The sequence below is a fragment of the Hemicordylus capensis genome, chromosome 3, assembly GCF_027244095.1.
Source record: "Hemicordylus capensis ecotype Gifberg chromosome 3, rHemCap1.1.pri, whole genome shotgun sequence".
Classification (NCBI taxonomy): Eukaryota; Metazoa; Chordata; class Lepidosauria; order Squamata; family Cordylidae; genus Hemicordylus; species Hemicordylus capensis.
The window spans coordinates 3,784,683-3,812,085 of NC_069659.1; the positions used below are offsets into that span (position 1 = coordinate 3,784,683).

The following is a 27,403-nucleotide window of genomic DNA, read 5'->3' on the forward strand; positions in this document are numbered from 1 at the left end:
GTTTTTTTGGTTTTTAGTTTTCATGAGACTGCTCCCCCTGCTGTTTGTTTATGTTTTGAATGCAATTTGCCTGAACACAAACATTTTGCTGCTGTTGAGTGGCTAATTTGGAAAGTACCCAGGTAAGATGCTTGAAATCCAGGTGAAACCTGGAATTCCAGGGGGCATGGCACCTCTACCTTTGCAGAGGTGTTGCTAGGTACTTAAAAGAAGGAACCCAGAAATAAGTGATCAAAAAACCCTCTGAAACCAAGAGGAACAATGGTTGAATAAAGTAAGACAGTGTATAAAGCTGCTAAAGGTAGCGTACTGATGTCATATGCTACCTTTAGCAGATTTATACACTGTCTTACTTTATTCAACCATTGTTCCTCTTGGTTTCAGAGGGTTTTTTGATCACTTATTTCCAGGTTGTTTCCTGTCACCATTAGTGATCCCCGTTTTTTTGTTTAGGTACTTAAAAGAGCCTTGGGCCGACAGGGCTTGCCCAGGGCCCACAGCCTCCCTACATTTTGATAATTAAACCCTTTCATGCTCTCTAAAGGTATCCTTCTCCTCCCCATTAGTTTACTTCATTGCTAAAAATTAATCTCCTTTTCCTCCTGCATCAGGTTTCTTCTGCAATCAATGCCTGCACAGTTTAGAGCCAGTGTGGTGTTGTGATTAGAGTGTGAAGACTAGGACTGGGGGAGTTGGCATTCGCTAATCAATCATGAAACCTGCTGCAGGACTTTAGGCGAGGCACTCACTCTCTCCTCCAAACCTGCCTCACAGGATTGTTATGAGGATAAAAGTGGGGAGGAAGATCATGTACACTACCCTGAACTCTTTCAGGAAGAACAGGATCTGTGTCATAAAAATATGTGTGTGTCTCTAACATGGAAAGGAAAGAGTGTGCTATCGAGTCGGTGTCGACTCCTGGCGACCACAGAGCCATGTGGTTTTCTTGGTAAAATACAGGATGGTGCTGGAGGCAGATGCTCACTTCAGTGACAACAGCAAAAGCATCATCTCATACTGCATGGGTGGAAGGCAATGATAAACCACTCCTGTATTCTACCAAGAAAACCACATGGCTCTGCGGTCACCAGGAGTTGACACCGACTCGACAGCACAATCTTTCCTTTTTCTTTCCTGTTACATGCGAGCAAGTGAAGCGGAGCGGCCAAAGATCAGATTCAAATCTCACCTCTGAAATGAATTTACTAGGGTGCTTTCCAGACTAGCTGCTCAACAGCAGCAAAATGCCGCCGTTCAGGCAAGTCTCATTCAAAACGTAAACAGCAGGGGGAGCAGTCTTGAGGAAACTAACAACCCCCCAAAACAGCAACTTTCTTACTCTGGATATACGACATCCTAGCTTTATATCGCAGTGATTATATTCAAAACAAGGCATTGGAAATGTGAACGGCACCCTGCTGTCCACGTAGGGACTGCTGTGTCACAACACAGGAAGGGTGGAAGCACAATTCCGAGATACGTTGTGACTCCGTTGCAGGGTCTAATCTGGAAAGCACCTAGGTGGCACAGGAACATAGGGAGCTGCCTCCTACGGAGTCAGACCATTGGTTAATCTAGCTCAGTTTTGCTTACACTGACTGGCAGCAGCTTTCCAGCATCTCAGGCAGCCATTTTCCCCCAGCCCTACCTGGAGATGTTGCCAGAGATTGAACCCGGACCCGCTGCATGCAAAGCAGATGCTCTACTACACCCCATCCCATTCAGGCCAGCTTTTTCCTCAGCCTTATTTTCTTCTGGAAAGAACAATACTGACCTGCCTTGTAGGATTGTTGCAAGGATTACTGATATATGTAAAGCCTTTTGAAAACTCCAAAGTGATATAAAAATGCCAAGTTTTATTATTACGAACTAACTCATAAACTGCCTATCAATGACAGTTACAAAACAGCCTCCAACTATGATGTCCACATTTAAGCCAACATAAGAACAGCCCTGCTGGATCAGACCCAAGAAAGCCCATCCAGTCCAGCATCCTGTTTCACACAGTGGCCCACCAGATGCCGCTGGGAAGTCCACAGGCAGGAGCTGAGGGCATGCACTCTCTCCTGGGCATTTTCCGGACTATGAGATTTGCAACAGTTAATGCATTGCAAAGTGTGACAGAATAGTGCAACGGTTTCAAAGCGAGAGTAAAGGGATGTTCAATGCTTCATTGTGAGCTGGTGGCCATTCATATTTTCCATCCACTGCAATGTATTTTCCAGGCAGGAGTGTCCACATTCTCCTTGAAATGCATTTATCTGCCCTTCCTCCTGCTCCATTTGGGTCCTTGCGCAAGTGATCCCAGGAATAAAATTTTAAAAAATATTCTTTTTTAAATGGGGGAGTGAAAGGGAATCTTGTGGCGAGCCTGGAAGGCGGGGAAGAGAAGACTTGGCATGCCCAGGTGGGCACTCTCTTCCATGGCGGCAGCGGCCAGCTGCCTCACAGGCAGCAAGCATGGATTGCCCTCTTTGCTAAGCAGGAGACTACATGTATGAGCGTCGTAAGATATTCCCCTTAGGGGAAAAAGAGCACTGTGGCAGCCACTTTGAAACAGGTCATGGCCGCAGCAAAAGGGTCCAACAGCAGCCGGACACCCTGTTGTGCAACTGCATTTGCAAAACTTTCCTTTGGAGTGGAGCTGCCCTGTGGTACAATTCTGATGCTATTTACACATGCGCAGATTGTTCATGCATTGAGCGTAATGTGTGGACATGCATAATAAACAACATACATAATAAACCAGGGCTGACCAACCTGATGCCCTCTGGCTGCTGTTGGACCCCTTTGCTGCCACCATGACCTGTTTCAAAGTGGCTGTTACACTTTGTTAGCAGTACTCCAGGTGTGGCCACACCATCGTTTTGTTTAAGGGCATTATAATATAAGCAGTTTTCTTTTCAGTCTCCTTCCTAATGATCCCTAGCTTGGAATTGGCCTTTTTCACAGCTGCCGCACATTGAGTCCACACTTTCAACGAGCTGTCCACCACGACCCCAAGATCCCTCTTCTGGTCAGTCACCCACAGCTCAGATCCCATCAGCATATACTTGAAGTTGGGGTTTTTTGTCCCAATGTGAATCACTTAACACTTGCCAACATTGAAGCGCATCTGCCATTTTGTTGCCCACTCCCCCAGTTTGGAGAGATCCTTTTGGAGCTGCTCACAATCCATTTTGGATTTCACTATCCGAAAGAGTTTGATATCATCTGCAAATCTGGCCACCTCGCTGCTTACCCCAACTTCTAGATAATTCATGAATAAATTAAAAAGCACCGGCCCCAGTACAGATCCCTGGGGGACCCCACTTCTTACTCCCCTCCATTGTGAAAACTCTCCATTTATACCTACCCTGTTTCCTTTTCTACAACCAGGTAGCAGTCCACACATGTACTTTCCCCCTTATCCCATGACTGCAAAGTTTCCTCAAGAGTCTTTGATGAGGAACTTTGTCAAAAGCTTTTTGGAAGTCCAGATATACTATGTCAACTGGATCACCTTGATCCACATACTTGTTGACACTCTCAAAGAACTCCAAAAGGTTGGTGAGGCAAGATTTACCTTTGTGGAAGCCATGCTGGTTCTCCCCCAACAAGGCCTGTTCTTCTATGTGCTTTACAATTTTATTCTTGAGAATATCCTGGATTGCCCCTGGATCTCTTTGTTGAAAATTGGTATTACATTTGCTACTTTCCAGTCCTCCTGGACAGAGCCTGATTGCAGGGTTAAGTTATATATTTTAGCAAGGAGGTCGGCAATTTCACATTTGAGTTCTTTGAAGACTCTTGGATGGATGCCATCCGGCCTTGGCAATTTGCTAGTCTTCAATTTTTCCAGACAGTTTAGAACATCATCTCATGTCACTTCTATCTGACTCAGTTCTTTAGCCTCCATCCCCGAAAAACCTGGTTCAGGAACAGGTATATGCTCAGTATCCTCTGCCGTGAAGACGGACGCAAATAACTCATTTAGCTTCTCTGCAACCTCCATATCCTCCTTAATAATCCCTTTTACTCCCCCATTGTCTGTCCAATCGCCTCCCTGGTAGGTTTCCTGCTTCTGATATATTTAAAGAAATTTTTGTTATTTCACTTGAGGCTTTTAGCTAAATGTTCCTCAAACTCTCTTTTCGCCACCCTTATTGTCAGCTTGCATTTCTTTTGCCAGAGTTTGTGTTCCTTTCTGTTCTCTTCATTTGGACAGGCCTTCCAATATCCCCCTTAGGGGATGGGGCTGCTCTGGGAAGAGCACCTGCCTGCTTGCCTGCAGAAGGTTCCAAGTCCCCTCCCCACCCCAGCAGCATCTCCAAGATAGGGTTGAGAGAGACTCCTGCCTACAACTTTGGAGAAGCCACTGCCAGTCTGTGTAGGCAATACTGAGATAGATGGACCAAGGGTCTGACTCAGTACAAGGCAGCTTCCTATGTACAGTTTATTCACAATGAAAATTTATTCACTATTCACAATGAAAATGTATTTGCAAATATTTAAAGCAGCCCCCGTGCAATTGCACAGTGGGACACATCAGCCCAGTAATGCTGCATGCACGCAAGTTGCACAAAAAGTGAACAAATGACACCAGGCAAGAGTAAGACCATTATTTCCAATGGGCTTACTCTTGTGTAACAATGTGCACAATTTTTGCGTTTGCTGGGCTGGGTACCTTGCATGACTATGTCAGCCAACAGAAAGAATGCTGCACATCTGCACATGGGCTCAGTGGTGGATTAACAGAGAGGCAGAGCAGGCATTTGCCTACGGCGGCAAAATTTGAGGAGTAGCAAGTTTTGCCCCTCCTCAAATTCTGCCACCCCTCTCTGTGGGCAGCGGTGGCTGCAGCAAGGGTGGAGGGAGCGAGGAGAAAGTCCCCTCACATTTTACCTTATCAGAAAAAAGGCAAACCTTTTTTGTTTAAGGTAAAAGGGCAGCAAAAGCCTCTTTGATTGATTGATTGATTGATTGATTGATTACATTTCTAGACCGCCTCATCCAAAGGCTCTGGGGCACAACTAGTAAAATATGAGAACAAACACCATTTAAAACAAACACATTATAAACAATATAAAAACAAATTTAAAACCATTCAGAGCGATTTAAAACCAATTAAAAATACTTAAAAACACTTTAAAAACCATTTTGCCTAGGGGCAGCAAAAAGCTTCATCTGCCCCTGCCTGGGCTGCTTTAAGTATTGCACAAGAGGGTTCTCACACAACACACGTGAACTTCTACACGTGTCAACTTTTGAGGCACAAATGGGCTAACATGTGAACCGCCTCACCGATTTGATCCCAGTTTGCTACAGCTGTAGGGCCGCATGGGGAAACCTCGATAGCATAGCTTGCAATGATGTCATCTACCACAATCCAAGATGGCGGGTGCGTGAACATTTGAGGCGCAAATGGGCTAACTTTTTTTTTACGCTGCCGAGGATCTACCAATCTGGATCCAAATCCACAGGGGGTGCAATTGCCCCCCCCCCTTGGATCCACCCCTGGCCCTGGGCTCAGTCTTTGATTTGAAATAATGCTGATTATGTCACCAGTGGGGGGGGGGGCACGAACTCAAGACCTCTCGGATTATGAGGCAGCTGATAGTGGTGGGGTGAGTCCATCAAGTCAGGAAAGAACTGCACCGGCAATCAAGCCGTGTTACAGCCGCCACATGGCCAGATTGCGGATGCAGACAACCCAGAGACATCCAGGCAGCCTCCCCTGCATTCATGGAGGGTTTTAAAAACAAATGTGCAGGGAAGTATCACAAGAAAGGGAAAAACGAACTCGCCCTCCGTGATGGAAAGCGACTCCTCGCATCTGACAGATGAATGGGCATGTTTATAAAGACAGTCAGGCTGTTCCTCCTAGGCATGTCCTCTCAGAAGTCACCCTGAATTCAATGAGATTTACTCCTAAGTAAGTGTCATTAGCATTGAGGTCAGTCAACTCAGCAGGGTTGCAGACTTCATGATAACCATGGGTGGGGTCGGGGAGAGAGAGGTCTATTATCATCTGGAGGAGGAGGAAACATTTCTCAGTAAAAACTGCCTGTGTCCACTCACTCTCAAGCAAATTGGAAGGGCATCACCAGGCACCCGCTCTGGGCACCCACATGGTTTTGTCAACTCATTATATACTGTATGAATCCAGTTCATTACATACTGCATGAATTATCTGAATCCAAGATTTGTTCTCCCAAGTTTCTTGATATTAGAAATCAGGAGGTTGTATTCAGAGTCCTGTTCCTTTCCAGTAAATGCAGGTATTAGAACCTGTATGTAGCCACGACTAACATAAGAACAGCCCTGCTGGATCAGGCCCAAAGCCCATCTAGTCCAGTATCTTGTTTCACCCAGTGGCCCACCAGATGCTGCTGGAAGCCACAGGCAGGAGTTGAGGGCATGCCCTCTCTCCTGCTGTTACTCCCCTGCAATTGGTACTCAGAGGCATCCTGCCTTTGAGGCTGGAGGTGGCCCACAGCCCTCTGACTAGTAGCCGTTGATAGACCTCTTCTCCATGAAGTTACCCTTCTTAAAGCCATCCAGGTTGTTGGCTGTCACCACATCTTGTGGCAGAGAATTCCACAAGTGGATTATGCGTTGTGTGAAAAAGTACTTCTGTTTGTTGGTCCTAGATTTCCTCGCAATCAATTTCATGGGATGACTCCTGGTTCTAGTGTTATTTATTTATTTATTTAACATATTTTTATACCGCCCAAAACTTACGTCTCTGGGAGGTTTACAAAAAGGTTAAAAAGTAAAACATTAATTAAAAACAAAAAAAAAAAATTAAAAGCAAGCAATTTAAAAGACAATTTAAAATTTTAAAACAATATTCTAAAAATAACATTAAAACGATAAAAACAATATCAGTTAAAAGCCTGGGTGAACAGATGTGTCTTTAAAGACTTTTAAAAAGCTGTCAGAGATGGGGAGGCTCTTATTTAACTAGGGAGCACATTCCAAAGCCTCGGGGCAGCAGCGGAGACGGCCCGTCCCTTAGTAGCCACCAGACCAGCTGGTGGCAAATGCAGACGGACCTCTGCATTTGCCACCGGTGTTATGTGAGAGGGAGAAGAATTTCTCTCTATCCACTTTCTCCACACCATTCATGATTTTAAGGGGGTAGTCTTAAATGCAGTCTTTGATTCGGGTAACATAGGAACATAAGAAGCAGGGGCGTAACTATAATGGGGTGAGGGGAGACAGTTGTCTGGGGGCCCAGTGCCTTGGGGAGCCCCCCAGAGGCAAGTCACCTGACTGACTCCCCCAGCCGCGCACCCGCCCGGGCTTCCATCAGTTGTATTCATCCTCCGAAATAGATGTGAGTGTGAAGACCTGGAGCTACCAGAACAGCAGGTCTTTCTCTAGTACCATTCAATGACTTGCATCGTCCACAATTTACAAAACCTTTTGAAAAATAATTTAGGATGATGTTCTATTGTGGCACATAGGATATATTTTATTATGCTTTTTGTTACCACTATTCAGCCTCATTTAATATTTCTTTACTTCATGAGCTGAGCTTCAGTGGGGGGAGGGGGCATTTTAAAATCTTGTCTCTGGGCCCACTCCAACCTTGAAATGCCCCTGATAGGAAGCTGCCACATACTGAGTCAGACCATAGGTCTATCTAGGTCAGTATTGTCTTCACAGACTTGCAGTGGCTTCTCCAAGGTTGCAGGCAGGAGTCTCTCTCAGTCCTATCTTGGAGATGCTGCCAGGGAGGGCACTCTCTTCTGCTCTTCCCAGAGTAGCTCCATCTCCTAAGGGGAATATCTTGCAGTGCTCACACTTCTAGTCTCCCATTCATATGCAACCAGGGTGGACCCTGCTTAGCTAAGAGGACAAGTCATGCTTGCTACCACAAGAATCAGAATCATTTTATTTGCAGCCATAAGCCAAACAAAATTAAAACTATTGGCTGTTAGCAGGCATATATATACAACATAAAATAACTAAAAGATACACTATCAGTCTCAAAAAAACCCATGACGAGAGGTCAGTTTTATAGCCCCATATAAAAATTTAGCAACCAGTTTTGTAAATATTCTCATTAACATCAGTGAGACATAAATTAAGATAAAATGAGTCAGGCCTGCCTGGAAACTGAACAAATAAAGGGGTCAGTAATTTTTTCCTTGAGTCACGAAACAGAGGGCAGTACAAAAGTACATGAGCAACTGTTTCTAAGCAGCCCTCACCACAAGAACTTAGCCCCGATACAGGGGCATCCTTGCAAAACCTTCTAAGGAGCAAGGCAGAGGGTAGAACATTCAGCCTGGCTCTTGCAAAGGCTGATCTCAGTTTGACCAGATGGAGCATGGAAAGATATTTGGCAGGATGATTACGAGCAGGAAGGGAAATGCCAAGATATATGGGAGAACAACATCTATTCGCTAGGGAGACAAGGCATTGATACTCAATGTCTCTAAGACGTTGGATCATAATAGCCTTGGCGCTGGTAAGAGAGAGGGACAATAAACTGGAGGGAGAAAGCCCCAAACTCAGCACTTTTTTGGTAATCACAGATAGCCAGGAATTGGGGAAGTTGTCCCTCCACATAAGTTGGATGTACAATGATCCCTGAGACCCAAGGCAGAAGTTAAGCCAGTGAATTAGTGTAAGCTCCCAGGCCCGACAGGCAATGGAATAGGAACCCAACTCCAGGCACAAAGCGCCATAAGAGACACATTCCGGCACTCTAAAGATAGCTCTGAGAAATCTGGACTGAATAGAATCCATCTCCGACTGTATCTCCTGAATTCAAAGTGGAGCCCCAAAGAGCATTTGAGCTACAATTTTGACTCGGAACACTTTGAGAGCCATAGGTATGTACTGACCACCTCTAGTGAAGAAAAACCAAAGAAAAACATATAAAGTGGAACGTGCAGTATGGATCGCATGTAAACACTGAAATTTCCAATTAAGGTTTGACTGGAAATAAATACCAAGGTATTTAAACTAAAAAACCTGGTCAATCTTGATGTGATTTATACTCCAACTGTAAACTTTCCTGGCGTTCGAAAACACCAGCACCTTAGATTTAGCAAAGTTGATGGTAAGATGGTTATCATTGCAATATTGGGCAAACGTTCTCAAAAGTCTGAGGAGACCAATTCGGGTCTGGGACAGAAAGATCGAATCATCTGCATATAGGAGCACCAGAACCCAATGGTCTGCCAGCTTGGGGGAGTGAGCGTCCACTTTATTCAACTCAGAGGCCAGGTCGTTAATAAACAAATTAAAAAGGGCTGGGGCCAAAAGACAACCTTGCCTGACTCCTCTAGATGTGGCAATGGGGTCTGTCAGAGCCCCTCTCAGGTCAAACCTGACATGAATAGAGGAGTCAGCATAGAGTTGTTTTATCAGGAATACCAGAGATTTGATCCCGCTGTCCTTGTTACGCATGAGGGACCACTTGGCAAAGTGGCATATTGTCCCTAGACACGTTTTTACAGAATGTATCAATCCTGGTGAAGTTAGGAACAGGGTCTCTCAAAGGCCCATCGATTCTTCTCGGTCAAGTGCTCCAAGGGGATCCTCTTCCATCTATAAAGAAGCCCGGCGGTGTTCTTTAACATCTCACCTTCCAGTCTGGGTTGCCCATTTTAGATCTCTTTTTAACTCGGATGTATCCCTTTTAAACAATGGTCTCCTTGTTCCGGAGAGGCTACCCCTATGGCCCCCTGTGACTTCCGCTGATGTACTCCGTTTAGCTTCAGCTTTAAAGAGAGGTAAGGCACCTGGCCCACATCGCATCCTCTCTGAGACTTTGTTGGCCAACCTGGTGGGCTCCTGTTCTGGCCAGCCTGTTCTCTTCAATCAACAGTACCGGCATTATTCCCCCCTCTTGGAAGGAGGCCATTGTGATACGCATTTATAGACATGGCTCTCACTCAGATGCCTCCAACTACAGACCAATTAGTCTTTTGTCGATAGTGGTTTATGTGCGCTATCTACTGGCTAAGTTGGAGGGCTGGATGCTTGACTTTAATGTTCTTGGTCCTGAACAGGCTGGCTTTCGGGCGAACTGCTCCACCCTGGACCATTGTATGTTATTGCATCATTTGGCCACTAAGCACACAAGTACTTCTAAGGGCAAACTTTTTGTTGCATTTATGGATCTCCACAAGACCAGCTCTCCTCTACAAGAGGGGTTTACCATTGCCTCCTCCTGCACAGTATGAGATGATGCCTTTCAGCAGATATTTAGAGGAGAGCTGGTCTTGTTGTAGCTGGGTAAATACGGTATATGGCTGGCTGCCCCGCCACAACAGCAAGATCTTTGCCCAAGTCACCTTGTGGTGGCCTGGATTTACCCTCTGGCTGGGACTGCGCCAGCCAAACGTCACCCAACCTTGGGAGTTGCCTAAGATGAAGTCTGCAGTGCTGGATCTGGAACGGCCTCTTTCTGGTTTTCCACGTTTCCTCTCGGGTTTACTCTTTCCCCCAAATTATGTTCCACTGAGCTGACAGAAACCTTCTGTCAACTCAAAGGCCCCTGCCCATCTGAGGTCTAAGACAAAGGATGTGGCATCTTGCCCACTTAGCCACCCAGCCTCCCTCTGCTTCCCTTGGAGAAGCTGCTGCCAGCCAGTGTAGACAATACTGAGCTAGATGGACCAGTAGTTGAGGTGGTATAACAAGGAAGTGGTAACTTCAAAAAATAGTTCTGAGGAGAGCTAGTCTTGTGGTAGCAAGCATGAATGGTCCCCTTTGCTAAGCAGGGTCCACCCTGGTTTGCATTTGGATGGGAGACGACACGTGAGCACTGCATTCCCTGTCCTGCTCCCCAAAGACATGGTTTTGTGGTCTGATCTTATACTTGCATCAAAGTAAGATTTTACAAAATGGATCGGAGGGAATTGTTTTAAAACTTGCTTTTTTCTCCAGTGGAGGAAGAGCATGTACATGCTTGCATGCAGAAGGTCCCAGGTTCAATCCCTGGAAGCATCTCCAGGTGGGGCAGGGGCGTAACTACCGTTAGGCAAGGGGAGACAGTCGTCTTGGGGCCCCACAGCCTCAAGGCCCCCCCCCCGAGGCATATCACATGATTTTCCACCCACCCGTGTTGCACCGCCTATGAATTATGTTGAGTATCTTGGAGATCGGCAGGAGCAGAGACTAAAAAAAACACTAGATTCATTGTGAACTAGATATTCACCGTATTCATAATGGGGATGTGAGTGTGAGGGCACTATATATTGTGAAGTGTGTTTGTGTGTGTATACCAGTGAGGGGCCCATTTTAAAATCTTGCCTCTCTGCCCACTCCAACCTTGCTACGCCCCTGAGGTGGGAATGGGAAAGACGCTCCTGCCTGAAACCTTGGAGACCTGCTACCAGTCAGTGCGGTGCTGACAGTAATAAGCAAGATGGACCAGTGGTGTGACTTGGTATAAGCAGGGCTGTCCTTCGGGTAGGGCAAGAAGGGCAACCGACCACCCCAGGTTCACTCCCTGGGCAGGATATGTAGGGAGGGGAGGGAGCAACTTTTGTTTGGAAAAAACCTAGAGTTGCTGCCAGCCAGAGCACGCACTATTGAGCTAGAGGGGCCAATGGTCTGACTCAGCAGAAGGCAGCTTCCTCGGTGGCTCCTATCTTCCTCCCTCACCTGCAGGGGCTGGCCCCCGGTGTTGGAAAACGCAACTGGGGTGACGTAAAAGCCCCTCTCCGAGTTCCAACGCCGCCCCGCCAGCGGCCACGCACGGGCTGTCTAGCCTTCTTCTTGGGTCTATGGCAGGCTGGCGGCTTCCCGGCCCGGACACGTGACGAAGCGCTCACATGACCGCCTCTCCTCGCCTTTCCCTTTCGCGGGACTCAGCGCGCGCCTCTTGCAGAGCTCGCGGGGGGCCAAACTAGCAAGGATGCAGCAGCAGCAGCAGGAGGAAGAAGAGGAGGAAGAAGAGGCAGAGGCGTGGCTGCTGGACTCCTTGAGGCTGTAAGCGGGGGGCGACGACCACCGCCCACGACCTCTGGGGGTGCTTTGCGCCGTCCCTTCGAAATCCTCTCCCCAGCAGGAAAGACCTCTTCCATTGCAGCCCTACCTACCTTTCTTCCTTTCCCCTTAACTCTGCCCCCCACTGCATGATGGGGTTTGGGGTTTTGATTGGGCCGGGGAGCGGGATTGTGTGGCTCCATTTTGCAAACTGCTGCTCTGATCTGCTTTCCTGCTGCACCATTTAGAATGGGGGTTCCCTCCTCTCCCCGGCCCCCACCCCATGAGTTCCCAGATTGTTGTTGGATTACAGCTCCCTGCACCCCCTGCCCCAATGTCCTTTGTGGCTGGGTGTAGCTATAGAACTGAGCAGATGGGTTCAAAGGACCCGGGTCCCCCAACTCTGGAGGGACCCCCATTTTCTTAATTATCTCCCTCATTTCAAGGGGCCCCCTCTCCCCTAGCTATAACTTCCAGGGACCTGTGGTTGAGAACCCCAGGCTTAGAAAGCCACATTATTCAACTAAAGCCAAAATTAAGTAACTCCTGGGGAGACAAGAGAGTTGGCTTGCCAGCCTTTTTTCCTCTCTCTGGACCCTGATTCAGTATCTGCCATGCAGAAATTAAGCAAATGAAGCCTTTTCTGACATTGGGGTTTATGCAGGATGGGGAAAAGCTTTGACTGCAAAGGCTTCTGCTTGTCAGGCTGCTGGTAAAGGGCATAGGAGCAGCACCAGTCAAAAAAGCTGGCAGCTCTTTCCCTTTCCTGTATACGCTGAACGAATGAATGAATGAATGAAACAACATAAACATGCTCTGGTGCTGGTGCTTCCACCCTGCAGGCTGCTGAAGTTTGACTTTCTGACTGCTGGAAATCTTGCGGCTTTCTTTTTCCTTTTGATTCTTCACTGGATTGCCCAGATGCTTTCATGCCTGTTTACAGTCTTAAGACTGGAAGGGGGGAGGACATTTGAGACTCTCGGGAATTGATTTCCGCATCCTGAGTTCTGCAGTTTGATGTGCTTATGTGCTCTGTTGAAGAATTGCTTGATGTGCTTAATTATGCTTGAGCTGTAATAATTTGAGAAAAATAAAATAACTTGTTGAAGCTCATGATTGTGCAGCAACAACCTGATATAAGTGCACCACAAAAACCCCTGACCACTGGCATGGCTGCTGTTCCCTGTAACAGGGACTCCCAGATGTTGTGGGCTACAACTCCCATAATCCCCAGCCAAAGGCCACTGCAGCTGAGGATGCTGGGAGTTGTAGTCAACAACATCTGAGAGTCCCTGTTACAGTGAACAGTGGTTGCAGCCACTGGGCAAAGTTGGAACTCCTTGCCTCTGAACGAGTAACCTCTGTTGGTGCCGTTTGTGCAGTCACTGCTTCTGTCTGCTTAGATACAATGATCTCCACGTGTTTGAGCTGCAGGATCCTTCCAGAGTCATTGAATGGACCGGAGAAAAACGTGAGTGGCATTTCTTGTTCCCTGGGTGTGTACCTAGCTAGGTTTGGGGGCAGTGGCTTGTTGGAGCCCCCCAAGAATGGACTAAAGCAAGGTTGACATGATGCACATGCAAAATAGATTGAGCGGCTCACGCCAGGCCCTTCTGCAGTTTTGGAATTCTCTCCCCGGGAAGATCTGCCAGGGTTCCTCTCTTCTCACTGTTAGGCAGGCTGCAAAAAAAGGATACTTGGGGAAAGAGAGTTCAAGACCGCACTGCCGCTCCTGTCCTCCAGTGCAGAAGAGATTGCTGGGTAGAGTGTCCTTTTGGAAGACAGCACATCTGTACTCATGCTCCAGTATAAAACAGGACGTCCGTTTTCCTCCCAGTTCAAGCAAGGGTGAACTGGATCTTCTTCTAGGTCCTGTAACAATTTCTTCCATTTCTGGTGCTTTGATCAGCCGCTTATTCACAGCTGGCTGCGTGGCGGCTGATTTCCAGTACTGAGCTAGTGCAGTCTTAGCTGCTAATTAAGAGATTTAATAACGGCCGTCTGAAGGCTCCCTGACTGTTCTCGCAAAAGGCTTCAAAAGCGGCTATTGTTGATCTTTAAATACAAAAAACCTGGGTGTTGATTTCATGCTTTCTTTGGAGACTTGGGATTTGGAATTCTGCAGAACTTGTGGGGGGGCTTTCATTTCACTTAGCGTCATGATTGAGGGGGTATGAGATGGTGTGTTTGGGAAGTGGAAAATGTTGGGTTTGTCTGTTGTTTTTGGTTTGATGTATCTGTAGATCCTGTTACGCTTTCGTTTCTGTTCTGTATTTGGAAAGGGGAACGTGGTGGGGAGACCTGAGAGAGGAGACTTGTGAGTTCAGAGGAGAGAGAGAGAGAGAGGTCTGCTATGTAGAGGGTGCTAACTGGGCAAAGCGGCACCTTTTAAAAGGAGGGGCTCTCTTGGATTTAGCCGTGGGGAGGAACTGACCCTGTCCAGCGCAGTAGAGTTGTCCCTGCAGGGACTGTTGCTAGTGTCTCCGTTGGGTTTCTTTTTAGAGTATGTGTTCTTTGGATGACAGGGAACCTTCTCGCCATTACTCTTTTTCTATATAAACCACTTTTGGAACTCTGCCGTTGAAGAGCAGTATGTAAATAATCACAACAAATAATAAAATAACATTGAGGTTTACGGGTGGGTGGGCTTAATTTAGGAGGGATGCCGAATGTGGGAAAGGCAGAAGGGTGGCCAAGCTGCCCCAACAGCATCGTGTTCTTCCTTGATGCACCATGATAGAATTTAGATCTTGCGTCCCTACTCTGTGGTTTTGCCTTTAGGTATCTGCGTCGCCGGATATGATCACACAAGAAGGAATGAGATTATCCAGTTGCTTTTGCCACAGAGGCTGTATGTAAAAGAAAACCAGGTAACGATGGCAAGAACACTTTGTGTTGGGATGTGTGGGGAGAGAGAGGGAGAGGCCTCGACTCCAGGAACTTTTGTGTGTTAAAGTGCATGTTTTAGTAGCTGACATGGGGCAGGTGGGGGTTGCCCCCTCCCCCAGCTCAGAGTCCCAGCATGGTGTTAAGGGGACAGCTGCACTCTTGAAGAAGCCACCTCCCATGTGTGTTAGAAGAACATGAATTAGATTTATGGAATTTATCACTTTGGACTCATCATGGTCCAAAGTGAACATGGGGGAGGAAATTGGGCAGGTGGGGAGACCTGGGAAAGCACCTGTTTCCCCAGGATCACCCTGCCCAGTGACTTCAGTTATGGCTGCTAAGTCAACACACTCCCCCCCCCCAACAAAGCCTAGGATTTGCTCCTATCTGTTCTTTTTCTGGTGTGGGAGATAATCCTGGTGGCAGAAGGAAATGCTGCTTGCACAGCTGTTTCCTGGTGAAAGTGAAAGTCGGGGAAGAATTGCTCTGATCCCCTGCTTTTTTCTTTCTTTCTTTTTGCAAGGGGGGGGTGTCTCTTCCCCCCTGCCCTGCCCTCCTCACCCCCTGATTCTGGTCTCTAGGATGCCCCCATGCTGACACCCTGTTTCAGAAATGGGCATATGTGCAAATATACTGAGGTCCCTCTTGCGAGCTGTCTGGAAGCAGCAAAAGGACCTGTAATGGTAGGATCCCTTCATCTGAGTCCTTGGTTCTTGCAGGGTTTATGTCCGGAAAGAGATTTTAAGGTGGAATGCGGTGGATTTTCCAATCAGCCTGTGTACAGCCTCAAGCATGTCCCAGAGACCAGGTATGTTTCCAAGGCTTTGATTGATCCTGCATGGAGGGTTAGCTGGTTCTTTGGGTCACCAAGCATTCCCCTTGCCCCAGAGGAACCAGGCAACATTTCACTTGGATAAGAAAAAAAGGGGAGCGGGGGACCTGTTCTAAAGATGGCCTTAACGAAGGAGGAGGGAGCAAGTTTGTCTGGGAGCACAGTGAGTTTGTAGGCACACCTGCTGGCATTATTATTTGCCTTCCATCCATATATGTTTTCTAACCTGGCACAGGTTTCATTATTTTAAAGATATGAAGCTGCCTTCCACTGAGTCGGGCCATTGATCCATTTAGTTGAGTACTGTCTGCTCTGAGTGGCAGCAGCTCTCTTGCTGTTCTCAAATGGAGAGGGATCTTTCCAGTCCATCTTTGGGCCCAATTCAAAGTGCTGGTTTTAACCTTTAAAGCCCTAAATGGCTTGGGACCAGGTTACCTGAGAGAGCACCTTGCCCCATATATCCTGACTTGGACCTTAAGATCTTCTTTGGAGGCCCTCCTCCGGGTGCCCCTGCCAAACGAGGTGAAGCGAGTGGCTACTAGGGAGAGGGCCTTTTTGGTGGTGGCACCCCATTCATGAAACGGCCTCCCTAGTGAGGTTTGCTTGGCACCATCACTTCAGTCTTTTAGATGCAGGTTCTGTTCATGATTTGTTCTGTATTTCGTATTTTCTCTTGTAATTTTCGTCTTGTTTGTTATATGTGTGTGTTGGGTGTATTTTAACCATTGTGTTGTAAGCCACCCAGAAAACAACTTGTCGTGGGGTGGCTAGCAAATAAAGTGTATTATTCTTACCCATCCTCCTCGTCGTCTTTCCTCCACCACCACCACAATCTATGACAACAAATATGTCTGTTCCGCTTTTCAGCAAAGCTTTTCTAGCCCTGCTACCTGGGATGCTTTGAACTGAGGAAGCGAGCGACTGGCCCAGAGGCCTTTGGCCCTGCCTGTAGCTCAGCGCAGGAGTATCTCTGCCCTCCAGGCAGGTGGTCCCAGGTTCAAGCCCTGGCGGCTTCTCCAGGTAGGAAGGGGAAGGAAGCTGCTGCCAAGTCAGGACAGACCAGGGCTGCACAACTTCGGCCCTCTTGGAGGCTTTTCACACAGCAGGCTTTACCAGGGGTTTGCTGTGAGTTTGAAGTTGCCCCCCCCCGACCAATGCAAAAAGTATATATATATTTTTTTTACCCTGGATATAAACCAGGCTACACTCTTAACATGCAATGGGAAACTCGAATCGTGTGTGAAGTGCTCCCCAGTGGCTTGCAGGGACTCGGGGCAGATCTGGCCAATACGTGGACACACACCCTCCATGCCAGAGGAGATGCCAGCTAAAAGCTGTGTGTGAAAAACACCCTGCAGGCATCGCAGACAGCAGGCTTTAGCGTGGGTTCACGGTGAGGTGTTACTGTGAGTCTGGGGCATGATGGGTGCTCTGACGCAAAGAGAGGATTTTATTTTATTTTTTGCTCTATACATAAATTGGGCCAGGTTCCAATGCGGAGGGGAATACCCGAATTGTGTGTGAAGTGCTCACTGAAATATTGCCCAGACTTCAGGTAAATCTGGCTGTTATGAGGACACACACACACACACACCCTCCCAAAGCAAAGTCTCCGTCTGAAAAATCTCCTGCAGAGGCTGGCCTACAACTCCCATGATCCCTGACTGTGGGGGTCCCTGTGGCTGGGCATGAGGATTGTTGTAGTCCAAAGACAGTTGGCCACCTTTGTGCAGTCCTGGTATAGACAATCCTGCGTTAGATGGACCATTAAACTCACCAGAAGGCTGGCCCTTCTGACCTTATACCAGCTCCCTGCGTCCTACTGAGCGGAGACCCTCTTGAATAAGCCGCCGAGACTGTGCTCAGAAGTGTGTGTCTTCTGCAGGGTCTCTGTGCAAGTCCATGCTGGGTATAGTGTGCTGGCCCTCCCGGGAGCCAAGAGCTTTACCCCCCAGTCCTCAGGGATTTGCCGACAAGAACCCCCTGCAGGGACACCCCACCCCCCCAATCGCTGCAGGGGATCTGGGGCAGACTGGCGTGGGGTGGGGCGCTCTCCTGCCTGCTGGTTGGTGCTTCAGGGCTTGGAGGAAGGCGCGACAGCTCTGCACGCTTGAGAAGGACCCTGAAATGCAGTGCAGGAGCCTGGCCTGGGGCTCCCCAGTCTCCGTGGGAAGAGTCCCTTCTTCTGGCTTTCTACAGCAGCGATTGCTGGTGATAGTGGGGGGGGGGGGGGGCTCTGAGAAGCCTGCACTCACACTGCAAGGACAGGAGACCCCAGTTTTCCGTGGGTTCCCCCATTGTGGTTTCGCCTATTTGTGGTCGGGCTACAGAGAGCCAATTTCCTTTCTCGTGGGGGTTATTTTAAGTTATCTCTGGTTCCTGCACATGTGGAAATGACTTCTCGAGGCAGCGTAGAGCCCTTTGGGGGCTTTTTTCCTGTTGGGGGCAGGATTTGGCAGGGGGATTACTGGAGGGTTCAAGAAACTGTGTTGCACTCTTATGTCCCCCCTGCCACGCCCCCCCCCATTTTTTTGGCTTTTGCTTTGCACTGAGGAACCGTAACCCCGAGATTCCCATAGGCACAAGGTGTCCAATATTGCAGTTCTGGCATTCACGGTATAACCCCTGCCCAAAAAGGGGCTCTCTGTGTGTGTGTCCTCATGGGCATGATTCTGAACCTGGGCTCTCCCTTAACACGAATGTTTTGCAAAGCCCCAAAGCCCTTGTTGGTTCTGCCCGGCAGCGGCCGGCCAGCGGCTTTCTCTGGCTCAGGGCTTGCTGGCCTTCTCCTTTGCTTGTGCCTGTAGTTTGCTGGTGACGAGCGGCCCCCGGGAGGAGTCCTTGCAGGTCTGGGGAGTGGCGCCGGAGGAGTCAGGTGAGGGGGCGGCTGCTTCATCTTGAGGGCGACTTCTGGTGCGGTGTGTTTTTGTCTGACGCTTCATTTTGCACTTCATAGGGCAAAGGCTTGGGCTAGGTAGCAACGGTGTGGAGCCCATGTCTGATCCCAGGGGTTCTTTGCCTTGGGCCCCCAGATGTTGGGCCTCAACTCCCATCATTTCCTGTAGTCCAACAACATCTGGAAATCCAAGGTAGAGGACGCCTGTGTCTCTTATAAATAAGAAGGTTTTAGAGAGCAGCCTGCCGGATCAGACCCAGCTGGGCCCCTCTAGTCCAGCATCCTTTTCTGACAGTGGCCCGATGCATCTAGGAAGACCACAAGCAGGGCTAGGAGGCAGCAGCCCCTCCCCACTGCTGATCTTAGCCCCCCCCCCCGGCCCGGCAACAGATATCCCAAGGCAGGTGGTGTAGCATTATGCCTAATGGTCGCTGATCAAACTCCTCCTCCTCCACACGCTTATCTGATCCCTGGTGGCCATCATCTCATCCCGTGGCAGCGAGTTCCACAGATTAATAAGGCTTCATCTCAAGAAGGCCCTCTTTGTCTGCCCTGAATCTCCTGCCAATCGATTTCACTGGCTGATCCCAAATTCTAGTATTGAGAAAGAAGGAGGGAAACAACACTCCTCAAACCTGTTTCTGTGCTACATCATTTCAGTCTGTAGGTGGGTTCCCACAGGATGGAATGCTTCATTATATTTAATTGAAATATCCATAATTTTTTAAAATGCACCTGGAAAAATACCGTGAGGGGGAAAAGTCCTAGCCCAGCCTCTCTGACATACTAGTGATCCATGAGAGGGATTTTCTCCCATGTGGAGGACCATTCAGTCATATGGGCCCCCAAACACACACACCCCAACAGTCTTGTGGAATAGCCTAGGCACAGGTCTCTTCTCGCCCCCCCCCGCCTTCTCCTTTGTGAGAAACAGGCCTCCCAGGTGGCACATGCCCTGTGGATGCTCTGATCCCCTCTGCCCTGGCTGTAACTGTCTTGTGTCTTCTCCCTCCTCCCAGATGTCATCAAGCCCCTCGGCACCATCCCTACTGCCAGAGGAGACCAACAGGCCTGGACGAGAATCGCAACCACTTTCTCCAAGTCCGCTTGGGTCCTTCACGGGCTGACAGTCGGCAGCATCCAGGTGACCGAGATTGAATCAAAGAAGACAGTCTTCACAGCAGGTATCCTTGTTTGTGGGTTAATAACCTCGGGAGGCTGCTTAGAGCAGGTGGGATTCTCAAGGGCCAGGTTCTGATCAGGCCTCCTGTTTCTGTGCATAGGAGCATCGGCAGCTGCCTTCTACTGAGTCAGACCCTTGGTCCACCTAGCTCGGTATTGTCTACCCAGACTGGCAGCGGCATCTCCAAGGTTGCAGGCAGGAATCTCTCTCAGCCCTTTCTTGGAGATGCTGCCAGGGAGGGAACCTGGAACCTTCTGCATGCAGATGCTCTTACTGCACTCACATGTAATTGCCCATCCAAATGCAAACCAAGGCAGACTTTGCTTAGCAAAGTGGACAGCTCCTCCCCTCTTCCTTTTGTATCCACCTAGGAGCCCTTCATGCCCTGCTCTGAGCTCCTTGAACTTGGAATAAATGAGAGCAGTTGGTCATTGGGTACACAAGGGTCTTGCTTTGCATCAGCCTGGTCGGTGTGAGTTTTGTGTGTGATTTTGGAGCACCTGGGATGTCGTCCCTCCCAGCAAGCAGCTGCAGCTAGACCGGGATGGTTCTCCAGAGGACACCCTTGCTGCTTTCCCTGGGCCTTGAAGGGCCCTCATCCGCTGTACCTGATCCCCGTGCTAGCCCACCTGGCACCCAGACTGAATTGGTGCCTGCTCGTCCACATGGCTGAATGGAAAGCTCAGAGGGCCCATGCAAGCCACCATCCGGTGTGGGCATGCCTGCAAAGCCTCCCTTGGACCGGGGCTTCCCAGAAGCTGCGTTTCACCCGGCTGGTTAACGCACAGGGCATTTGTGAGTGCAGTGGGGGACTGGGTCGCAGGCAGAGGAGCTGCATCAGGCAGGGTGCAAAACCTCCACCCCATGAGCAGTGGGGCCTTTGGAAGAAGCGGCCGGCCCCGCCAGAGCTGGAAGCGTCGTGTGTTTTGTTTTAGAGTGGAGCCGAAGCAGGCAGGCGGGAGGCGATACATTGGGGAGAGGCAGGAGGCAGCCTCCGTGAGGGTGAGCTGAGCAGGGCCAGAGAGCACCCTCCGGGACCCAGCTGCTGGCAGAGGCCAGAAGGAAAGCCACTGCGGAGGCAGCCTCCCACCTTGTCTGCAAAGGACAGGCGGTCACATAGCAGGAGACGATGCAGCTGCTGACCTGGGACGGGAGGCTTCTGGACTCTGCCCTGCTGGCTGCAGCCGTCCTTGTCCTTGCTGCTTCGGTCCCTGTTTGCAGCCACAGAAGCAGCAAGACGGTGGGAGTGGGCTGCCCCTCCCTCGCCGCTTCCCGCGCCGTGCTGAAAGCTCAGGGCGGGTCTCCCCCAGTTGCCCCAGTGGGTAGGCAGCACTCCCTCCTCATGCTGTGGGAGGGGAGCTGGTCTAGGTAGGCTCTGCCCTGGCTTGCATTTGAATAGGAGGCAAGTGTGATGTTCAGTGTTGGCAAGTGCAAAGTGATGCACATTGGGGTGGAAAACCCCAACTTCAAGTATACGTTGATGGGATCTGAGCTGTCGGTGACTGATCAGGAGAGGGATCTTGGGGTCTTGGTGGACAGCTCGTTGAAAGTGTCGACTCAGTGTGCGCCAACAACCTGGAAGGCTTTATGTGGGGTTTGGATCACTTCATGGAGGAGAGGTCTATCAACGGCTACTACTTGGAGGGCTGTGGGCCACCTCCAGCCTCAAAGGCAGGATGCCTCTGAGTACCAGTTGCAGGAGAGTAACAGCAGGAGGGAGAGGGCATGCCCCTTTCAACTCCTGCCTGTGGCTTCCAGCGGCATCTGGTGGACCACTGTGTGAAACAGGATGCTGGACTAGATGGGCCTCCTTGGGCCTGATCCAGCAGGGCTGTTCTTAAGGCCACATGTGGGAACACTGTAAGATATTCCCCTTTGAACAGTGCTGCTCTGGAAAGAGCATCCACAAGCAGAAGGCTCCAAGCTCCTTCCCTAGCAGCACCTCCAAGAGAGGGCTGAGAGAGACTCCTGCCTGCAACCTTGGAGAAGCTGCTGCCAGTCTGGGTAGACAATACTGAGCTAGATGGACCAAGGGCCTGACTCAATAGAAGGCAGCTGCCTGTGTGCTGGGGGAGCCCCAGGCTGGGCCAGAAGGTGCCAGGTGTCCTTGCATTGCCTGGGCAGCCCTACCCCCCCACGCAGTGGGGGGAAAGGCCACCCATGTGGCCAGCCCTCTCCCCACATGGGAGAAGTGGTGGCTGGGTCCAACTTGGCAGCCCACTGAAAGGACACAGAGTTGAGCTAGTCTTTCAGCTCAGCCCCGAGGGCGGCAGAGGCACCCTCTGGCTGTGACAAGAAATGCTCAGGCGTCATGCCTTGATTGAACAGAACAATGTGCACCCTGCTAGCTGGGCAAAGAGGGACCTTTTTTCCCGTGGCAGCTCTGTTCTCTTTAGCAAGAGGAGAGCAGCTGACTCTCTCCAGCCCCAACTCAGCCTCCCTCCCGGTGGCTGTTGCTGGGGTCTGCCTCATGTTTTTGTTTTCAAGATTGTGAGCCCTTTGGGGGGCAGGGAGGCCTTTTGTTTCTCTTTCTGCGTACACCGCTTTGAGAACTCTGGTTGAAAAAGCAGTCTATAAATAGGCCTCGTGGTGGTAGTGACCCTTGCTTGGAGCAGGCGGGTGAGAAGCATCCAGCAGTTCCTGCCGCTGCTGAGAGGAGGGGCCCCACCCAGCCCTCCCTCCTTCTCCCCTGGGCTCTTTCAGCCTCCAGCAGCACCGAGGAGGTCTCCACGCTGGCGTTCCTGGACCCGAGCACCGTGCTGGCCTGCACGCCCAAAGGAGAGCTCTTCCTCGCCGACGTCAGGCAGCCCCGGGGCCTTCTGGGAGCTGCAGAGGGAGCCTGCGTCCCCCCGGCGCGGGGAGAGGAGAGGTGGTGTGCAGCAGCCGGGCCCGGCCCACAGACATCCGGCGGGGAGAAGCCGCTGCTGGCCAGGCTCTCCTCTGGGGGCCGCATCCTGCTGACGGAGAGCAGGAACCTGGCAAGCCCCGTGAGAGCGGCCGAGTGCTGCGTGCCCACGGCTGCTCCCCGCCGGGCAGAGTTCCTGTCCATCTCTTTCGCCCCCCTGCTCAGAGACTGCGTGGCTGTGTCAGGTACGTCCTGGAGGAGCATGGCCGTGATGTCTGGGCTGCGGGCTGGCCTGTGGGGCTGCCCCACGGAACTCAAATTAGCAGCAGCCGGCTGAATCGATGGTGGCTTGCCTTGCCCTAGGAGAGGGCCCCCCCGCCAAGCATTTTGCGATGCCGGCTCCCACTTGCGGCAGGACTGCTGCGAACGGCCTTCAGTCACTGCAGCGGGGGCTGAGGGGAGTTGTCTGACAGTTGGGACCCCTGCCCTTGACAAGCAGCTTGCATGAATGTGGGTGGGCCAGGAGGCGCCCATGTGCCCTGAACCTGGCCACTTCACGGGGGCCCTCCTCGGCATGTCCTCCGTTGGGGCAAGCTGCACACCGGCCCTCTTGCCCCCCCCCCCCGGCCATGCTTCTCACCTTTCTTTCCCTCTCCACCAAGGTTTTGATGGGACCGTCCACGTTTACGACCCCCACGACTGGGCTCCATCTCCCCAGCAAGCCAGACCCCTCTTCGTCCACAAAGGGCACCTTTTCAGCAGCGAGGGTGCTGCTGCTGTAGACGCCCCCCTGGTTACCACCCACACCTGGCATCCCGGCAAACCCCGGACGCTGCTCTCGGCAGCCAGTGATGGGTCGCTGCATGTTTGGGACTGGGCTGAGCCTCGCGGGGCCAGTTAGGGCTCCCTCCCAGCCCCGTCTCTGTTTCTACCTGTGAGCCTCTCACACACACACAGTCCTGTGCATTATTGCTGGGATCACAACCCAGGTGGGGGTCCAAATGTGCAAGAGAGACACAATGAAGTGACAGAGACTTCCTGGTCCTTTGTGTTTTCTAAGATTAATAAACTAGAATAATTTATTTGACAAAACACAGAAACGTCACAGAGAATACCGTGGAGGAACCGAGAGGTCGAGGAACAGTACAAAGGAACCACGTTACAAAACGGAGCCCGCCGCCCAGTTTGGCTCGGGAAAGCTCGCCAAGGGGTCGCTGGGCTGCGGGCTCCCGCCCCTCTGTGGCGTTGCCTGCGGGGGCCCCCCCACCTGTGCTCTGCCCTGCCCCTCTCTCCGTAGGTCCCCAAGCCCAAACAAGTCCACCAACACAGAAGTGCAAAGTTTCCACATACTGTACATTAGCGCCTCAAACACAGCTATGCATGAAACAAGAGGCAAAGGATGTGTGTCTTCTTGAGACCGGACCCAGCAGCTGCATGGGCCCAGCGCTGGCTGCTCCTCAAGGGGGGAGGGATCCAGCTTTCCGGGGGGGGGCACAGCGTGTTCCCACCAGTCTGTGAAAGTGGGACAGGTGAGCAGCACCATGGCACAGAAAGCTTCACCTGCCCGTTTCTGCCTGACTGAGCACACCTGGGGTAAAGCCGAATGCCAGCCCAGAGCGGAACAGGGCAAAACCCCAGAATTGCCATCCCCTCTTCCTGATGCAAACCCAAATCTCTCCACTTTGGAAATGGAACCATTCTGAGTCATCCCTCAGCAGGGAAACAAGTAGCAAAGGAGCCGTTCTAGTGGGCTAACGGCTGCAAGTTTTTGTGTTGCACGGGGCTCTTCAGCCAAAATACAGAAATATTTTATTCTGAGGCACCAACAACACAAATCATCTTTTATACTCCTTTTCTTTCTTTCTTTGATGCTGTCAAGAGTCGAGTAAATTTTAAGCTGCCTTACTGCTGAGTGCAAGAACGGAGTTAAGGTATTTCTTTTAAAATGAGGAATTGGCTGCATTGTGACCATTAATATACAGAGGGGTTTTTTTTGTATTTTCTTGACCCATGGTTAAAACTAAAAAAGCACTTGCCTATCTCGGCCTTTTCTTCAGTAGGTAGCCTGCAAGCCACCTTTCAATTCTCTCGGTTGCCTTCCCTTCCTCTGCTATACCTTTGCTCCTTAGCCTTAGGATGCAGTGCACACAGATCCCTGAAGGATGCAAAAAGAACATGGCCCCTTGCAAGAATACAGCAACACCCATGCTTGGGTAAATACCGGCAGCCATGACACTATTTCACAAAGAACATTGCCTGCTCCCTGAAGGAGCAGGGAGTTGGCCAGCCTGGGAATTCCAATGCAAGAAAAGGTCTGGTGCCTGCCAATGTGATGCTAAAGGAGAAAAGCCCTGAAGCCAGCCTTGTACCTTACAACCTGGGGCTACAAGTGTGTCTTTGTGAGCTGGGTGCAAGGCTGAAGTGGCCATGGTGGCCAAAGAGGTGTGCCCATGGCCCACAACTCTTGAGCAGGAAACAATGCAGAGGGTCCTCCACTTTAGGACTCCAGATGTTCCCATCGCCCCCAGTCCCAAAGGCCAGCTATGATGGTCCAACATGTAGTCCAACATCTGGGGGATCCAAAGTTGAGGATTCCTGCATTAAGCAATGGATTCAGAGTCGGGCTCTGCCTTGCAAAGGCTGAAACAAACGGTCCAGCTCAGGGATTCCTTGGGGTCCCCAAGTATTGCTGGACTACAACTCCCATCAACCCCAGCCCCAATGGCCTTTGGGGCTGGGGTTGATGGGAGTTGTAGTCCAGCAACGACTAGGGGACCAAGGTTGAGAACTCCTGGCCTAGGCTGAGTCAGGAACATCTCAAAGGTGCAGGAGGCCAATCCTGGCCCTACATAACATTGCAGTTGAATAGAATAAGACACTACACAATGCAAAACGGCACTAGGAGATGAGACGCAGCGCCCAACTGGACCAGGCCAAGGGGCCATCGATGGCAGGCTTTAGGCACTTGCCTCCTGACTCCTCCCCACAGCGGCTCATGCTCTCCTCCACGCGCCTAATTCCCTTTTAAAGTCCTCTGACTGGCTGGCCATGGCCCCACCCCATCTGCACGTGGTCCTAATCCAGTGCCAGTGCCCAGCCTTTGCGGGCAGGCGGTCCAGTGCCCTTGCCAGTCGAAAGGCTCTCAGGAAGCCAGGCCTCTGCCTGCCAGGCGCCCGAGGAGCTGCTGCCGCTGCCAGCCAGAGTAGGCAGTGCTGAGCTGGAGGGGCCAAGGGTACAAGGCTGATCTGTACTGACTCACCAGCTTGCATCTTGTGGCAGTGGGTCCCGTAAGTGAACTATGCATTGGGCCAAGAAGGACTTTCTGTCGCCTGTCCCGACTCCATTCCCCGTCACTGAATGAGGCCACGTTCTAGTCATATGAGAGGAGAAGGACATCTCTCTCGTTCTCTCTCCACCCTCTCCGCACACAAGCAGAGCACGGACATCCCGCAATTCGCTGTACGACAGCACGCACAAACACACACACAAGCACACCCGCGACGCAGTTCACAGACGGGTGCTCCTCCTCCAAGCCCATCCGCAAAGCCTGGCAGCTTGCCGAGTGGGCTACAGGGGTGGGGGCAGCAGCAGTGCCCACCTGCTGGTGGAGCGACCCCGGGTTCCTGGTCGAAGTTTAAAAAACACAACCCCACCCCCCAACTCATACAAAAGAGAAGAAGCCGAGTGCCGGGGTGTCAAAACTGGGAAACAGAGAGAAAGAGAGAGCTGTGCGGGGAGTGGGGGGGGGGAGGCAATCCAGTTTATCTGTCGTTCAGCTGCGGGGAGTTGGTGCCGTCCTCGTCTTCCTCCTTCTCGTCCTTCATCCCTTGCAGCCTCTGCCGGGCAAAGTCTTCAAACACAATGTCATCGTCACTAGTGGGGGGGAGAGGGAAGCACAGCGGGTGAAGGAGCGGCTGCAAAAGGAGAAGGCCTCCCCGCTGGGGATGGGTTGCTGCCTCTAGCACGGGACTCCCCCCTCCTGGGCAGCGGGAGGGGGCCTCTCCAGGGAGGAGTTGTGTTGCGGGGACAGAGAAAAGAGGACCAGCCATGCATGCCGCTGCTACGGACAGCCTCATAATCAGAAACCCTTTTCAGAAGGTTCGGGCTAGTCTAAGAACATCCGTAGGGCAAAGCGGGGGAGATCGTAGCAGCAGGCTGGACGCTCCTGTGGCCGGGGATGATGGGGGTTGTAGTCCAACAACAGAGGGAGGGGCAAGGTTTTGCAGCCCTAAATGGGAATATTCCAGTCTTGGCCGTGGATCCCAGTGTTGTGCTGCTGGGGATTGATGGAGTTTTCTCAGCTCAGTATAAAGTTCTGCTATTTCACTGAACTACAATGTATACAAGGATGATCTTAGTTCCCCAGTTATCATAAGAACATTTTAAACATATTTAATACTTGACGACCGCATATTATATATTTCAAAAGCATTTTAGGAAGGTTAGAATCCAATTTTCTTATTTATTTATTAAAGCATGTGTAAAATTAAATACTGATTTAAGAAGACAAACATTAATTTATAGAAATGTAAGTTTGTTAGTTGCCAACTCACTTTTGCTATATTTTAGCAATCATTTCTTAGAAGAAGACATTGTTAGTCATATATGCAGTGTCAATCTGTATTAAATTTAAATTGATAAAACCAAGAATCTTTTAAAAAAATAAATATTCCACGTATAGTGTCTGCATGTGTTAGTTAAATAGAGATCTTCCATATACATTACATACAAAAATCCAAGACAGCATTTTACCATTAAAGCAGGCATTCTCTAGCTTGGGGCCCCAGATGTCGTTGGACTACAACTCCCATCATCCCTAGC

At 50.4% G+C, this 27,403-nt stretch overlaps 2 protein-coding genes across 8 annotated transcripts in view; one reads left to right on the top strand and one right to left on the bottom strand.

The window, feature by feature from the left end:
- Positions 1 to 11,606: 11,606 nt before the first annotated feature.
- WDR73 (WD repeat domain 73) lies at positions 11,607 to 24,621 on the top strand. 2 transcript variants are annotated; one of them, XM_053313219.1, is made up of 8 exons: positions 11,607 to 11,940; positions 13,320 to 13,408; positions 14,719 to 14,807; positions 15,546 to 15,634; positions 18,466 to 18,533; positions 19,574 to 19,738; positions 22,441 to 22,827; positions 23,245 to 24,621. In XM_053313219.1, the coding sequence occupies exons 1-8, from the start codon at positions 11,867 to 11,869 to the stop codon at positions 23,481 to 23,483; spliced, it is 1,200 nt and encodes a 399-aa protein (XP_053169194.1). In that variant the 5' UTR covers positions 11,607 to 11,866; the 3' UTR covers positions 23,484 to 24,621. The 2 variants fall into 2 exon arrangements, with proteins under 2 accessions (XP_053169194.1, XP_053169195.1); XM_053313220.1 differs by having other exon boundaries at positions 11,738 to 11,940; positions 13,341 to 13,408.
- Positions 23,628 to 27,403, bottom strand: part of ARRB1 (arrestin beta 1) — a 180,598-nt gene continuing 176,822 nt past the window's right edge. For all 6 annotated transcript variants that reach the window (XM_053313215.1, XM_053313217.1, XM_053313218.1 and 3 more), the window contains one exon: positions 23,628 to 26,455. In XM_053313215.1, coding sequence (XP_053169190.1) covers positions 26,344 to 26,455 — 112 coding nt within the window. In that variant the 3' untranslated portion in view covers positions 23,628 to 26,343. The remainder of the gene's footprint in view (positions 26,456 to 27,403) is intronic.

Excerpts from the sequence above, each read along its gene's own strand:
- WDR73 (XM_053313219.1), top strand. The coding sequence starts at position 11,867 with ATGCAGCAGCAGCAGCAGGAGGAAGAAGAGGAGGAAGAAGAGGCAGAG. Across the intron at positions 11,941-13,319 it reads CTGCTGGACTCCTTGAGGCT|TCACTGCTTCTGTCTGCTTA; the intron begins GTAAGCGGGGGG and ends CCGTTTGTGCAG. Across the intron at positions 22,828-23,244 it reads AGACTGCGTGGCTGTGTCAG|GTTTTGATGGGACCGTCCAC; the intron begins GTACGTCCTGGA and ends CTCTCCACCAAG.